General features: G+C 41.3%; 1 protein-coding gene across 1 annotated transcript; it reads left to right on the top strand.

Moving 5' to 3' along the window:
- The first annotated feature begins 2,660 nt into the window (after nucleotides 1-2,660).
- Nucleotides 2,661-15,779, top strand: trdmt1 (tRNA aspartic acid methyltransferase 1). The gene is made up of 11 exons (XM_084566703.1): nucleotides 2,661-3,038; nucleotides 4,334-4,443; nucleotides 5,093-5,169; nucleotides 5,872-5,943; nucleotides 6,674-6,739; nucleotides 7,106-7,175; nucleotides 7,271-7,354; nucleotides 8,556-8,881; nucleotides 10,787-10,844; nucleotides 12,651-12,780; nucleotides 14,516-15,779. The coding sequence occupies exons 1-11, from the start codon at nucleotides 2,954-2,956 to the stop codon at nucleotides 14,614-14,616; spliced, it is 1,179 nt and encodes a 392-aa protein (XP_084422829.1). The 5' UTR covers nucleotides 2,661-2,953; the 3' UTR covers nucleotides 14,617-15,779.
- Nucleotides 15,780-17,356: the final 1,577 nt, after the last annotated feature.

Here is a 17,356-nt window from a genome sequence, read left to right as displayed (position 1 = left end):
TGTTTAGGTTTAACATGGTGACTGTCCACTAGTGATGGGACGTACTCTGCCGAGGCTTCAGAGCCTGTGTCGAGAAATCCAGGAAGTCTTTTATGAAGAAGAGTGGACCCAGGCTCTTTAAGAGAGACTGACATCACTGGTGACGAATCTGACGGGATCCATTCGGTTTTGTTTTGTTTTTATTCCAAGGTGAAGGCAATATTGAGTAACATATTAATACAACTTAATAAAGTCACAATCAGCGCAGTATTCAGAAGCAAGTTTTAACATAAACATCTCATGTCCTACTGGATGCATTTAAACATTGACTGAAATCATACTGACAATTTTTTTTTGACATTGATAGACATATTGCCCACACATTCATAAAAAAAAATGAACAATTAGATGAACGACTTAATGAAGCACACAAAATAATGAAGTGTTTTTATTTATGCAGAGCCAAGAGGCCATCATAAATGTATGAAATGACAATAAAGGTTTTGACCAGCAGAGAGGTTTGTGAGCACATGAAGCTTAAACTTTATTGAACAATGCTTCCCCACATTTTCCAGACTCCCTTGCAATTTACAAAGAAATGTTGGATTATACACTGCATTTTTTTATTATTTATTATTTATTTTTGCCAACTCTCACGGTCCTTTGGGAGTGCTGCAGCCAGCCACCAAAACAAAAATGTCCCTCTCACCCTCTTGGGGTGGTATCTGTGTCATCCTCAAGCTCGGGTCCTCTACCAGAGGCCTGGGAGTTTGAGGGTTCTGCGCAGTATCTTAGCTGCTCCTAGGACTGCGCTCTTCTGGACTGAGGCTTCTGATGTTGTTCCTGGGATCTGTTGGAGCCACTCCCCCAGTTTGGGGGTCACTGCCCCGAGTGCTCCTACTACCACGGGGACCACGCTCGCCTTGACCTTCCACATCTGTTCCAGCTGTTCTTTCAACCCTTGGTACTTTTCAACCTTTTCGTGTTCCTTCTTTCTGATGTTGGCGTCTGCTGGTATCGCCACATCTATCACCACCGCCTTCTTCTGCTCTTTGTCTATCACCACCATGTCCGGTTGGTTAGCCAGGACCTGTTTGTCAGTCTGGAAGCTGAAGTCCCACAGCACCTTGGCCCTGTAGTTCTCATATAGGGCCAATTCTTTTTTAACGCTATAGGGAGTGGATAAACACCTAGGTGTAAAAAGAATTGGCCCTAAAAAGGCAATATGACTCGTCTCTGAATATTCTCTGTTGTCCAGGGCCTATCCAAAAACAAAGCTAAAATGATGTTAAAGGACTGACAATTAGGTGTTGAGTTTAAGTTCTGATGAGATACATCTGGTTGGTGCACACTTGACACGCCAATGTCTAGAGTCTGTAACGACCTAAAACTCTCTGCTCTCCTCACGCTTCACTGGATTTGAATTCCCCATCGAAAAGAATATTAAACCAGTGACTGTCAAGCTGTCCCATCCTGCTTCCATAAGTCATGTGAGTCCTAGTTTGTACTCAAATCAAGCCAGTCTCGAGCAGCCAGCATATCCCACGTACCAGGCCCCCTAACCCAGATCATCGATCGTTCCTGTCTGTGTTTCCTCTCTGCCTCAGGTGTGCTGTTTGGAGCTGCTGCTGCTGCTGCTGCTTCTTCACCTCACAGGTGTGACCTCATGCCATCAAGCCCAAAGCAGTATTCAAAGACCTGCAACTCTTCAACTTGTTGCCAGCTCTTCAGTTTACTTCTGTGTAGGACACGGATGCAGCCATAAAGGAAAAAAACACAAGCCCAAGAAAGTGATGTTGAAAATTGGGAACAGGAACTGAAGTTTCAGATATAGTAGCAGACAGGTTAGCAAAATACCAGCTGAAACATTTTGCAAAATTGATGGTACTGAGTCCACCAGGATACGGTGGACAGTGGATAGTGTGCATAACCTTACCTGCAGTGCAGATACAAGAACTCATTATCAGTAACATGTTTGTTTGGTAACATGCCATGTAGAATTTATTGTGGGGTACCTAAGTCTCATTACCAAAAAAAAAATTAAAGAAAATTAAAAATTAAAATATTTCTCCCATTTATTCTAAACTCTAAAATGTGTTATCCATTTGTCTTGAGTTCAATATTCAGTTCAATTCAATTGTATTTATATAGCGTCAATGCACACAGCTAGTAGCACACAAATCCATGAGTAGTGATAGAAATTTGATAAGAAATTAGAGGATAGGACCTTAGCGCTAGAGATAAAAAATTAAAGGGCAGGAGCTCAGTGTGAAAGAGAAGAGGGTAGAGGACAGGTACTCAGTGCATCATCCCCCAGCAGCCTAGGCCTATAGCAGCATAACTAAGGGATGGTTCAGTATCACGTGAGCCAGCAGAAAAGTCTTAAGCCTAACCCTAAAAGTAGAGAGGGCTGATAGCTGAAGGCTTTACCTCCCATTCTACCTTTTGAAGCTCTAGTAACCTCAAGTAAGCTTGTACTTTGAGATCAAAGTGATCTGTTGGGATATTTAGTAATATGATCTCTCTTACTAATTCCATCAATGCTCTTGCTGCAGCATTTTGAATCAATTGGAGGCTTTTTAAAAGAGATATTTGGACAGCCAGACAGACAGTTGTGACAGACAGTTATCCAGAATGGAAGACACATGAACTAGTTTTCAACATCACCCTGAGACAGGATGTTCCTAATTTTGACAATATTACACAAGAAGGCAGTCCAGGTCACTTGCTTTATGTATGAATTAAAGGACATATCCTCATCAAATATAACACCAAGGTAGTAGGAGGCCAAGGTAATGCCATCCAGAGAATCTAAATTATCTGATAATTGATCTCTTCTGTTTCTGTATACAGAAGTACAGTTTCTGTATGATGCAGGACTGTGTACAAATCTAATCTTATCCTGTGGAGGGCAGTATTACACCCAGTCACGTCAAAACAACCAGAAATCCCAGAAGAAAAAAACAGCAGAAGAATGATTGTAACGCGGTGTGTCATGGAGAAACTGCGGGTACTGGAGCTATACAGCGGCATAGGAGGGATGCATTATGCCTTAAAGGGTGAGTTCATTGAGAGAGAGGCTACTGATTTTAGTGGTTTATTTCACTGGACGTTGTACTCCATTCTCTGCCACGTTGCCGTTCATTAGATCGCAACAAAAACAAGGACTGTTTGGCTCGAATAGTTTTTTTTGTTACGCTGTGACTTCCACTTTATCCACTTAGCCAGACAAGTGTCATTTATAGTCTTGCAGGAGTATTTACCAAGCTACGCCGTACCTACACCAAACTGACGTGCACCTCCCCGGAAATTTCTCGCGGCCACGCGGACCGTAACGGCTGTGATTGGTCGGAAATGCATTTCCTTGTTCACGTGACACAACAGCCGGATAAACACAGGAAGTTGTCCCTTGTACAGGCAACATCTACACAGGTGTATTCTCTATGTTCAGTATTGCAGTGATTTCAGTGAAAGAAACTGTTGATCCACATGTATTATCTTAAACTCCAGCATGAGTTTAAGAGTAAGACTCAACACAGCTGACCAGTCGTAACTACACAACAATACAGACACACCAGCGCAAAGGTCTAAGTGCTTTCGCATGGGTATAAATCAAGCCTAAAGCGGTACTCGGCGTCCATAGGGGGTTACGCCATCGAAAGCATAGACTGTATAAAGATGAACAGCTCCACCAAAGTAAGTGGAGCTCCCCCTGGTGATTGACTGCAGTATAGGTCATAAGCTCCACCCCCTCCATGTTAGTGGATGGGACTTGGGCCAAACTAAAATACCAAAAAACACGTCAAATACATTTTTTTTCTATATGGTTTCTGTTATTTTAGGTTGTTAATTATACTGATGCATACTCAAGTGTCTGTTTTTCTCGTAAGTTTAGTTTAGGTTAGTTATTTGATGCTATAGAAACAGGATGTGACCTCATGATGAAGTTGCCAAGCCGACTGCTCCGTGAAGCAGTCTCCTGTAGGACCTTGAGAGTTGGAAAAAATAATTAGTGTGTATAATCCAACATTTCTTTGTAACTGGTGGAGGTAGAGCAGAGCGCAGTATTAATTAAATCAAAATGCAAGTGAGTCTGGCAGAAGTGTGGGTGGGTCATCGAGAATGTGGCTTCGCATGACTCTCACCGTACTGCCCAGACTCTGATGGTGAAGATGGCGCCGGCGGTATCTCTGGGAAAATAGCGTCAGTTTGGCCAGTGCAAGGGAGTGGGGATGTGTTGTCCATATTTATATACAGTCTGTGATTTATACACGTGAGCTGGTGTGTCCATATTGTTATGTAATTTCGCCACTGAAACATTACCTTTTCGTTGTCTCATTTTTTCTTCCTACAGAGAGTGGCATACCTGCCCAGGTAGTGGCTGCTGTCGACATAAACACCGTGGCCAATAAAATCTACATGCACAATTTCCCTGATACACCCCTCTGGAACAAGACCATTGAGGTTGGTGGTATTGGAGAGTTTAGGCATGACTGTTTGCATTTAAACTAAACACTGATTCAGACTTGCATGTAGTACAGCCAGTGTGTTTCCCTTCTGTACACTGGCAACCGTTTCATGGTGTTGGACAGCATTTGATCTGCTATTTACATGACTGGTACAACCTTTTGCACTACTTGAGTTTCTTTCTTGGGCGGGAAGAGATTAAATTAGATGATATTTCAGCTTGATGTTTTTTCTTCAGTATTTGGTCATATACCGATTAAATAACATGTAGCTGAGATTTATTCTGGCTGATCCAAGACACTCAGGTCCTGTTCAGACATTGGTCCATTGGTGTTATCTGATCATAAGTTGCCTGCTGTATACCTGTATGTGTGCACACCTGGCATCGATATTGACCTCAATCTACCACTTAAGATCCAATCACAGTGCAAATAAGCATAAAAATAAACACCTTTATCATTTGGGGGGGTAGTATAATGCAGGCATGGGGACATGATACATGCTGTGTTACTGGTCACATTTTAATACTGGGTGTAGATTGAGTATTACCTGATTAAGAGGCTCCATCCTCCCCATTTCTAACAGAAATAAGCTATGAAGGCACAGGTGACCAGCATAATTGAAATGCTTTTTTTCTTTTTTTTAGGGAATAACGTTAGATGACTTCAACAAATTATCTTTTGATTTGCTTTTGATGAGCCCTCCTTGCCAACCTTTCACCAGGTAGGTCCCTTTGTTTTGTATGAACCTGAAAGCTGTGAAAGCCGAGACTTTTGAACTTACATATTCCCCTTAGACTTAGCCCAGTCTTTGTGGAATTATGTGTTTCACCTTCACCTTCACTGTACCCGAATATAATAGATCACCTAGAATTAATAGTTGATAATACCCTTATTACCGGAGATTACGGTGCTACAGTTACTTACTATATTTTACACTTACTATGTTATTATAGTCTGAGTGACTGGGTTCTCTTCGTCTACTTTTAGGACTTGTGTGATGTTTTGAGTAATTTTTCATGTATTATCATCAACATTTTAACCTAGGAAACTAGGAAGGGATCATTTGTCGGTCCTTTGCCGCAGCTGTCTACAGTTGTTGTTGTCTGTGTGTCTTTCTACCTCTAGTTTTAATGCATGCTTGAACAGGCTGAAATCATACCCAGCCATTGCAGAATCCAAATACAATAATCACTGTCTGACTTCAGAAGTAAAAAAAATAAAAATTACAGGTCATCTATTGAGCCATATTTAAGGCATATTTGAAGTTTTGCTAACTATATTTTACACCTTACCTGTATTACAATCTCACCTGTCTCCTTTTTTTAATCAATAGGAATGTTTTTTCCGGGCCGTTGCACTAAAAGCTTTATCTTCTTTTCAACTGTTTTGCCAACATGCTATTTTTTATATTTACTCTCTGCAGGATAGGGATACAGGGTGACGTTGCTGATGCCAGAACAAAGAGCTTCCTCTTCATCCTCGATCTTCTGCCAAGGTTTTATGTCTCCTTTGATGGTCCTAAATCTGATTAGCTTTTAATTGCACCCTGGTTGGATTAAAACAGAATTTTACAAGACTGGCAACTGTGACAAACACAGATCAACCATAACATTATAGAATAGAATACTTTAATGCTGGTTCTGTTAGAAAGAAGTCAGAACATGCAGTGCCCACAATGGGCACTTGGGTACGATGTTGGTCGCTGACCTGGGAAACTCATGGCACCAGGTTCTACATCCAGATCCAGCTAATTGCAACCCAGATCTCAATCCAGTTAAGCATCTGTGGGATGTGTTTGATTCTTAAACAAGTCCGATCCATAGAGGTCCCACCGCGCAACTTGTCAGCTTAAAGGATTTGCTGCTAATGTCTTGGTGCCAGATACCACCATACACCTGTCTAGTGTGTCTGAACGGTTCAGGATGGCAAAAGAGGGACCAACAAAATATTAGTCATAATGTTATGGTTGGTTGCTTGGTTTCGTATTTAGCTGTTATGTTCAATTATCTTGATGAAGAGACATGAGGGACAGTGCAATAGTATTTTTAACTAAAACATTTAATAGCAGATCTCATCTATTTGGACAATATTTTGCCTTTCAGAGAAAAAACTACTTTCATTAAAGACATGACCATGTAGCCATTGGTTCATATGCTGTAAGAGGTTTCTGTGAATAAACCCTGTCCTTCTTTCTTCCCGGCTTGCATATAACAATGTGCCGTTAGGTTGTGCAGGCTTCCCCGCTTCATCCTGTTGGAGAATGTGAAAGGCTTTGAGTGTTCCTCTGCCAGGTAATGATTATGATGACAGCAAGTCTGCAATCCAAAGGGGACTATGTACCATAGGCATGTAGTATCAAAGTAATGAAACTAGTTCTTTGTCTACAACAAATTGGTACAGTGCAGCATGAATGTATTTGCACTCCTCCGAGGTTTCTACATTTCTGCATAAAAATGACTCAAAACATCAGCGGATTTTCACACAAGTCCGATTCGCTGCATCTGGGCCAGGACGACTTGCCCCGGGATACTTTTAAGCAGCACTGATGTCATACAGGACTGGTGCTCATTGTTGGTCCATTTAAATTTCTCTTATGATGTTCTGCATGGGACGGCAGATCATTTGAGAGTTAATGTTCCTAATTTATATATCTCTAGGGAACGGCTGGTGAAAACTCTGACTGAATGTGGATACACTTTTCAGGAGGTCATGGTCTCACCCACAAGTGTAAGAAATACAGCACTGCTTGATATATCTGAAGGTATGTGTTAAAGAATTCATGCAACGATGATCATGATTTTTGTCACGGTTTCGTTATCCAGGTTGGGATCCCAAATTCAAGACTCCGTTACTTCTTGATTGCTAGAATTCCATCAGAAAACATGAGCACCCTGACTATTTCAAAGGTAAGGCTTACTGACAGTAATCCCGGTAGTATGAAATGTCTAAAACATTCTTGTTTGGCTTTTCCGCCAGACCTCTGGTTAATATTTCTTGTAGTATGATGCTTCTGTTTTGGGTTTATATTGTATTTTTGCTATTTTGTTAGTAGTAGCGATGGCTGACACCTGATGTGATTGCTAACCTTTACCTGTAGGTGTCTGAGCAGTCTCTCTCTACTTTGGATTGGTTTGGCTTGGCTGAGCTGAGCTTTGGTTTGGTTGAACTTTGGGGTTATCGTGTGTTCTTCTATTCTTGCATTTATACACTCAAACCCACAATACATGACTGATTTACTGAGTGCATATTTGATTGAAGTATATAATATAATACATTTACTTTTATTATATTTTTAGATTCATTTGGATTCATTTAGATTTCAAAATGGGGGCTCGTCCGCTTGGGCTGTGATAGAATTAGTTTTTTTGCTATGTTAGTGGAGTCTCACATGTGATTAGTTGAGATTACTTGTTGTTTGAATAAGCATTATTCAGATTTTTGGAGGAGCAACTGCTGAAGATTGCTCAGCATTACTCTGTGGTTCCTGATCCGAATGAAAACGAATGAAGGATACCCTGGAGAGTATAGTTAAAGCTAACTTGCAGGGAAGTGGTGCACTGATTGTTGAAAAAGGTAAGTACTTAAATTGCTGTCTTAACATTTGAATGAGAAAAAAAATGCTGCTTATGAAGTTTGAACATGAAGAACACAAGATAACCCAAAGTTCAACCAAACCGAAGTAGAGAGAGAGACTGCTCAGACACCTACAGATAAAGGTTGGCAATCACATCAGTCTATTTGTCCGTCATCACTACTAATGAACCACTCCCCCAAACACCAACAAATGAAGAAGTGGGTCTTGAGGCCTGGGAGCCGTCACAATAGGGACCAAAATGTACCATCAACAGAATATCGTGGGCCAGTCTCCTGATTACAGCATACATTTTTGTAGGTGAAGGCAAAACTAACTGCAGAAAGACCCACAAACAGTTCACAGTAGTGATGCGTGATGGCCCAAAACTACTACTGTCAAAGGAACCCAGCATTTGGCTTGGAATAGGTTTTGATAAATGGCTAAAAAAACACAAACCCTGTCAGCATCTCATATTTTATATACAGTATATAGATCTAACTGTTTATGGTTTTACACAAAGTTTCTAATCTCAGATTGCAGATGCTTTCCCTGTTCCAGCTGACGGCGATTCCCTCACATACCCTACAATCTTCAGTCCTACCTGCGAACTTCCCAGCCAGCCGGAAGAAGGAATGCAGGGGGCTCATTACCTGTATAAACTAGAGACGGAAATGGATGCCCAGAGGAAGATGAATCAGAACAGCTGTCTCTCCGTCAGGCAGATCCAAGACTTTTTGGAACCACACGTGGAAGCAAACATGGAACAGTATCTCCTTTCTTCTAAAGTATTGCTGCGATACGGTCGTATCTTGGACATTGTTCGGCCTACATGCAGGAGATCTGTCTGCTTTACCAAAGGGTGGGTTCACTGATAGTCTTGTTTGTAATTGTCACACAAATTGCACTTATTACACATTATTTTAGTGATGAGACCTTCATTAGAATATGCCTAGTAATGTGTGTGTGTGTCCATACCAAGCTCCAGGTCTTTCCTGAAAAACAAGTTGATCATCATTTTCAGGAGTACTTAGCATCTAGTGCACCTTGTGTCATTGGTAGTATGGTGCTAAAGCCTGACTTTGCAAGTGACTTGTTTCTCACACCAGTTGCACACTAAAACCACGAATTAGCCTTTAACTTGACATTTTGAAATTTAAGGTGTAAAAGCCAAGGCTCAGGCTTATTGGTAGCATCAGCAATGTAAGATCAGTTCAGCTTCTTGCCCAATGTATTCTTCCAGGTATGTGGCTCATAGTTGTGTAATAGGAACCTTTAAGATATAGGTTGTGTACCAGTTTAAAGGGTTGCATCCTGTTAAACTGCAATCAAAGAGTGAATATGTCACAGCAGAAAGACAAAGGCTGTAGCATTTTAAAGCCTCCCTCAAATGTACCGTACACTTGCATCCTTCACAGCCTGATGTGTCAGATTAATCGCATGCTAGTGACATCTGGATTATTAGAGAATAGGGTAGACTTTACAAATGATACTTTGATGGACAAGAATTACTGGATTTCAGATTTAGGATGACTGCAAAAATCACTTCAAAAGCGTGACACGCAATAGTCAGAGAGATCACAAAGGAAATCAGGGCAGCTTCTTAACATCTAAAGGCCTCTCTCACATTGGCTAATGCTAATGTTCATGAATGCTAAACATCACGTTGACAATCCAGAGGACTATCGGGATACGGTCATATTAATTGTCAGCTCAAGGACTGCATACATCCCTCATTCTGCCGATGCTGCAACGACCCGTGAGCTCATTCACACTGTAGTGTCGCACCCCGACTCTCTTCTTATCTCAGGGGACTTCAACTATGCCTCCCTTTACTCCATTCTCCCCACCTTAATGCAGTATGTTACATGCCACACTTGGAAATGTAATGGCGTCTAGTCGCCCCGGATCCTACGAAAGACCCTACGACTTACCCTGACGTGCACCTCCTCAGAAATGTAACTAAGCAGACGCGGACTGTAACGGCTGTGATTGGTTCAAAATGCATTTCTTTGCATTTATAGAGGAAATCTAGTGCTCAATCGGTATCCCATTAGTGTTTGTATTGTTTGTTTTTCTTCAAGAGCAGCACCGTAAAAAAGATGGCATAAAAATTAAATGGGTACAGACCACTTTATTGAATTAAGCTTTTGTATCTCTGACTACATTTGGAGGTGGTCTGGGTCACATGCCCATGTTCCTTTGGTAGTGTGAGTCGCATAGATGATGTTTGTTCACTAATGAGAGCCTTTTAAAATATTCTGTCCTTGTAGCTGTTGTAACCTAAGTACAAACTTAAAAATTAAAGTATAAAATTAAAGAGTACACAGCGGTAGAGATCCATTAGAGATACTAGCTGTTAAAATATTCTTCTGCGTGTGAAACTGAGATCGAATCTGGAGATGCATGTTCATGCCAGGTCTGAACACGTTTACCTAAAGCTGGTCTTTTGTGATCGGATTGCCCAGATTGGATCTTAATGCAAGGTCTGAACAGGCCCTTAGTGGGTTAACTGATTAGGTATTACATAAATACACATTTTCTGTTACTATGTAGTATTCCACAGTCACTAGTTTTCTCTGACTTTATTAAGATTAGGAAATGGACCACTGATTTCTGTCATTTCTGTGATTTCAGCATAGAAAAACTGTTCCTTTAGATCTCCACACGATTTGCTAGAAAGGTGTTTCTTGTGCTACTTTAAACGTGGTTTAACTAATGATGCAGTAATTTTGATGTATAATTGTATTCTTGTTTTTATCCGTAGCTATGGCCGGTATGTGGAGGGAACTGGGTCAGTACTGCAGTGCGGCACTGAAACTGAGGTATGACTTTCTTTCAGCAAAGGCTTTAAAAAAAATTAAGAACACTGTGAATGTACAGTGTCCAAATACATGTTTGGGTGCTTGAATATGGCAACGTTTTACTTGCTACAAACAATGTTTTGCTGTAACAAAATTAGAAACAAGTCCTACCTGCCAACCTGTATGTATTTTACATTCTGTCACGTCAAGTATGCAGAAAAGAAGCAAAAGTTCTAAATAACCGGTGCCAACAAAACGGAAGAGGGGTCATTAAATAATGCTCTGATAAAAAAAGAGATCTTCCTCTACCTTTATGAGAACTTTGTACAACCAGTTATAGTTTTAATTGCTTTCTGATTGTGAGAATGCTGTATTGAGTGAATGTATTGTTTGAACTCTATGGTGAAGGCATACCTACCGACAAATACACAGTTATTGGCATGAAATTTAGCTAACGTGATGAGACTAATCAAGAATATCTGGCCAAAACCAAGCTTTCATCAATAAGTTTTTGATTAGAGCTAACTGACATAATGGCATATATGAAATATTCAGTGTTTTCAATAAGGCTACCTTTGAAAAAAACATCCATTTGACAGCAGAGCCACAGTAAAGTACATCAAATATCTAAACCATCTTCTGTGCAAAGGCACGACTTTGAGACCGCTATAAAACCAGTGGTCAGATTTGTGTGAAGTGTACATTCAAGTGTAAGTGTTTTAACAGTAGATGTAGAACTTTGCCTTCATTTCAGCAATAAATGTCGGTGACAAAGCCACATCATTCCTGTCCAGTAATTGTCAGTTGGCCCTGAACCTGCCAGTAATACCTGTGTGGATGGCTATCCAGGACCCTGATGTGTACCACCTGGGAAACCATTTTTTTAAAGCGAGACTTCACCTCAACAAGGCCAAATGGGGCTCCAGGGTGACTGACAAATCCCACAGGCAGGACATTGGCATTTGCCAGTTCAGCATACTGCATAGTGTGACAGAACTCCTGACCTTGTTGAGTCGTTTCATCACAGCTCTTTCCTTAGTTGAGTTTTTGATCGTCTGAGCTGGAAGTCCCTTAGCTCACTCCAGCTCAGTTCTTACCTTCTGGTGTAAGCATGCCTCGTGAAAACAGCTGGCTGTCTGACTTGGATACATAGTTGTGCCCATGCAGGAACTTGGACTGCTATCTGGGTCTCTTGACATTTCTGGTGAAACTTGTAGGGACTCACAATGCATGAGCTGTTGTAAACCTGGGTCAATTTATAAGCTGATGGTTTATAAACTGTGCTGGATCAAAGGAAGGGCTGGGAATTCTGGAGTCATGTGGTGAAAGACGATGTTATTGTAGGTTTTTGGTGGATTTTGACAGGATCTTGGTGATCCATGTCAGGCAGGTCCAAATTTAGATATGATGCGCTCTGTGTTGAAAAAAAAACAAGAGCCTCTTACTAAGTTTGGCTCCAGATGTCAATATGTCATTGTCAGGATGAGAAAAGATGAGAAGAAAGCATAGACTGTACATAAACGATGGACGAACCCTCCGTGACGTCACCCATTGGAATCTGCAGAGCGGGAATGACGTTCACGGATGGTGGCCACCATATTGTTTGGGAGAGACTCCGCCTCTCTCGGATAATCCATTGGTTTCTGGATCCTTCTGTATCCCGACACCTGCAGAAGACAATAGGTTAGACCGGTCGTACTCACTGTTAAACCACTGGTCATAATAACGTACCATATACAACAGTGTCAGTGACACTAACAACTGAGCTTCAAAAGAGTGACATTTTTATGGTGGTGTGCTGATGGTTTTGCTTTGTGACCCCTGCAGTTGGAGACTGTGTTTACGGACCTGGACCAGTACTCTGAAGAAGAGAAACTCCAGCGGCTCTTAAAACTGAAGCTACGCTATTTTTCTCCCAGAGAAGTAGCCAACCTCATGGGCTTCCCTCAAAGTTTCTGTAAGTAACAAAGCTGTAACTCCTTTAAGCTAAATATCAGTTTGCCTCTCAGCCTCTTTTTCAAATGATGTGCTAGTGCATGTTATCTTCCAACTGTGTATGCTTATGGTGACCCACGCTGACGAAGCTAGGGTATCGTCTGCAGGAGCATATTGTCCTTCAAGGAATTATGTTTTACTAGGGATTCTTATTAGGGTGCCAGTGCTGACTTTGTGGACAGTTGTTTTGTCTTTGAGGAATTCTTTTTATTTTTATAGATATACTTGGACTTCACATGCCCTATAAATGCACAAAAAGTCATCAACTTTTTCATAAAATTCAAGCCTTCAGACAAGAAGTCAGCCACTTTGCTTGTATTGCCAAAGATTCCAATTTGTCTACGTTGTATGTGTGCCCACTTCTAAGACCTGAACGTTGAAAATTTATATTTGGGCCTACACAGACCTTGCATTAATAGCCGATCTGGGCTATCTGATCACAAGTGACCAGCTTTAGGTACATGTGTTCAGACCTGGCATTAACATGCGTCTACAAATGCATCTCCAGTATCATAAAGGCGTCTCTGTATGTAAACAAACCCTGACATCACCTGGGGCACAGTTGAATATTGTAACAGCTGCTGTCTCTAATGGATCTCTACTGCTTTTTTTTCTGAATGAATGAGGCAAAACTCCACTGATGCAGGAACACCCCTGTTGAGCATCGGAGGTGACACCGGACGCACTGCGTTCACACTGCCAAAATAATGTGGACACGTGTGATCCAGACCACCACCAAATGTGGTCAGAGATCGGATCTCTCAAATGTGATCTCAGTGTGTCCTGAGGGTGTTTACACCTGTCTTTTTCGTGTTCGGATCTCTCAGATCGGATCTTAATGCAATGTCTGAACAGGCCCTAAAGATCAAGGTTTCAGATTTCAAATGTAAGTTAAGCGAACCAACCTTAACAGATAGACCCTCAAATAATCAGCGGGAAGTCAGAAATCTTGTGCTTTAAGGATCTCCTTCTTGAGAATCAACCCAATGTAGTTAAGATTTTAGCATTGCACATTTGAGATGTTTTTGAGAAGTTTGCGGCTTTACATATTTGACAAGAGCCCAGCCTGAACAGATCCAGGAATGGCCATAGCACCACCTACTGGAAAACAGGAAATTGCATGTTTTTTTCTTACTCTGCTGCACAAATGTCAGACCTTGTTAATGTATAGTTTTGAATATTGTGAGTTTTCCTCAAACTGCAATGCACTACCGGTGTGCCGAATTTCAGTGAAACAGGATGCTGCTGTTCAGTGCCTAGGGATACCTAAAAACTCATGAAACATTGCACCGATGTGACTAGTGGTAAAACATTTCATTTGCCATGGTTCTTTTGGAGGTGCGTGCAAAAATGTCTAAATGGCTGACCGACATGTATACAGATACACTAAACTCCACAGGAAGTCCACAATTTTGAATAATGTTGTATTTTAATGAGCTTGTCCTACACAATGTATGCCCATGGACATGTATGGGTCTAAAGTTATTATTAAATAGATCTAATTCATTCAGTTAGCCATTCAAATCAGTTTTAATATAGTGTCAGTGTTGAGTGTCGATCAGTAAACCAGGCTTTGGTTAGATTTTGTTGCTTCTTATTTTTTCTTAATTAGACTATATAATGTTGATGTTCCTAGTAAATCCCAGTGTCTACATATTTTGTTCATCTACCTAATTTTCATTCAATGTGTTTTACAGCCTTCCCGGAGCAGATTTCTACCATTCAGCAATACAGAGTCCTAGGAAATAGCCTCAATGTCGTGGTTGTGGCCAAACTCCTACAGCTGCTGGTCTCGTAGCACCTGGAACATTTTATTCGTCAACGTGGATTATATTATTGAGAACTCTCTTTCTAGTTGCTCTGATTGACTGACTATTTGTGAAGCACTTTTCTAAAATATTCAAAATAAAAAGTTCAAAAATAATGTAACCTGCATTCTTTATTTATCTTTATTCACCTAACCTGTAGACCTCTGTGTGTCCCTCCATGGATATCCTAGTTCATCAATGACCCACCACCAAACCGATTATGCTGAATGATGTTACAGGCAGCATAGCATTCTCCACGGCTTCTCCAGACCCTTTCACATCTGTCACATGTGCTCAGGGTGAACCTGCTCTCATCTGTGAAAAGCTCAGGGCGCCAGTGGTGGACCTCCTGTCAATCCTGGTGTTCTATGGCAAATACCAGTCAAGCTCTATAGTGCCAGGCAGTGAGCACAGGGCCCACTAGAGGACATTGGGCCCTCAGGCCACCCTCATGAAGTCTGTTTCTGATTGTTTGGTCAGAGACATTCACACCAGTGTCCTGCTGGAGGTCATTTTGTAGGGCTCTGGCAGTGCTCATCCTGTTCCTCCTTGCACAAAGGAGTAGTTACTGGTCCTGGTGATGGGTTGAGGACCTTCTACAGTCCTGTGCAGCTCACCTAGAGTAACTGCCTGTCTCCCCCATGCTCTTGAGACTATGGTGGGAGACACAGCAAACCTTCTGGCAATGATGCATATTGATGTGCCACCCTGGAGAAGTTGGACTGCCTGTTCAGCCTCTGTAGGGTCCAGGTATCGCCTCATGCTACCAGTAGTTACACTGCCCCTAGCCAAATGTAAAACCAGTGAAAAACAGTCTGAAAAGATTCATTAATTCATTCATTCATTTATCTTCTGTAACCGCTGTCAGTCCAAAAAGATGAGAAGGGAAAAAAATGAGCAGCATCCACCTGTTAAACATTCCTGTTTTGTGGTTTGTCTCATTGTTACCCCTCTAGTTCACCTGTTGTTAATTTCATTAACACCAAAGCAGCTGAAACTGATTAACAACCCCCTCTGTTATCTGACAGACCAGATTAATATCCCACAAATTTAATAGTGTTCCTTTATTTATTTATTTTTTATTTTTTTATTTGAGCAGTGTATTTACAGTGTATGTCATTTAATTTTGTACTGAGACATTACAACTCAACTTGTATATATTTTATTTCAGTATTTCAGGTTGCTGCGTTGGTCATTGTCAGTTTGTCGATGACAAGGGCAAACTTTTCCAACAAACCAAGCGTATGCAGTTCTCCTATAACTTCACTTCACATGCATGGATTTTGCTAAAATTAGGTGAAATATTCCGGTATCTGCTGTTTTCTAATGTGCAAATTCATTTGCACGACTTCGTGTATTTTTCCTACTTGCAGACTTGGAAGTTTATAGGATTTAGAGTCCAATATTAACTGTTACATAAGGAACTGATTAGTTAGGATGAAATCACTTACCATAAGTAAACCCTCAAATAGTGTTAGCTTGTTATCAGTAGACAAAAAAGTCTAAAAAAAGAGTGTGGAATAGGAAGAGATTTTCCACCGAGTGGTAATGCTGTGGTCCAGGCAGCCCTCTGCTTCCCCCTAGTGCTACAGATCAAGATTTGGCTACAGTTGAAGTGGTCTTATTGAATTCTCACAGTATGTGCTGAGCATTGATTGTAATGTGTTGGTGTGCACTGTTGTCTTAAGCATGAGCTTGTTTGTTTTTGCTGCCCTTGGGTGCTATTTCTCTCTTTTTTTTTGCTTGAGTTAGGTATACTTCTCCTGTCATAGGATAACGTTTCATGCAGTTTCAGTGGCTTGTGGTTTGCAAGTGGCGCATCAGTCTGCTGGCCTCGTATGGATTTATTGGGCCCTTTCCTCATGCTAATTGCGAAGTGCTTGGCATGTGTGTCGAATTTTAGATCAAACACTATTCATCAACATGCGCAGTGGTGAAGAACAGAATTGGTAGTCAATGCAGGTTTCTTTTTGCTTCGAGTGGAGAAAAAAACAAAAAGGATCGGAAAACATTCATGCATGAGGTCCAAAGTGCAGGATCCATGGAGGTGCAGCCTCGGGTGCCCTATTGGATTGAGATCTGGGGAATAAGGAGGTCAGATTAACACCTTGAACTTGTTGCTGTGTTCCTCAAACTATTCTTGAATCATTGCTGCTCTGTGGCAGGGCCCATTATCCAGGTGAAATAGGCCCCTGCCATCAGGGAATACTCTTTCCATGAACGGATGTACAAATGAGCGTCGCACCGCCTCCGCCAGACAGCCGTGTCCCCATAGCGCATCCTGGTCCGTGACGTGCCGAGGTGAATGACGCACACGCACCTGGCCATCCATGTGACGGGTTTAAAAAAAGGCCATACAGTATCTATATCAATGGAGGTTGATGAGCAACACAAACCTAACAACACCTTTTGTAGTTAACAATGCTATTGGCACCCTGGTGTATATCTAGTTTTGTGCTACACTGAAGTGCTCTCCCGAGCTCCCTTGAGTTAGGTGAGAATGGCTTTGGGTCCAAGCTGAATGCAGGTGCCTGGATCTCTTTGCTAGCAATTATTATCATCATTATAAGGGGTCCAAGCACCTAAGCGGCTTGATTACTACTGACCAACTCATGTTTTACCATAGAAATCTAGTGCAAACAAAAAAATACAATCAAGAGTCTTGGTCTAGTTAAAAATCTAGCTAATGTATACTTAATCATGGAGACTGAAAAGATTGACACTGTCTCA

The sequence above is a fragment of the Chelon labrosus genome, assembly GCF_963514085.1.
Source record: "Chelon labrosus genome assembly, chromosome: 18".
NCBI classification, from domain to species: Eukaryota; Metazoa; Chordata; class Actinopteri; order Mugiliformes; family Mugilidae; genus Chelon; species Chelon labrosus.
This window is presented reverse-complemented; position numbering and strand designations above follow the sequence as displayed.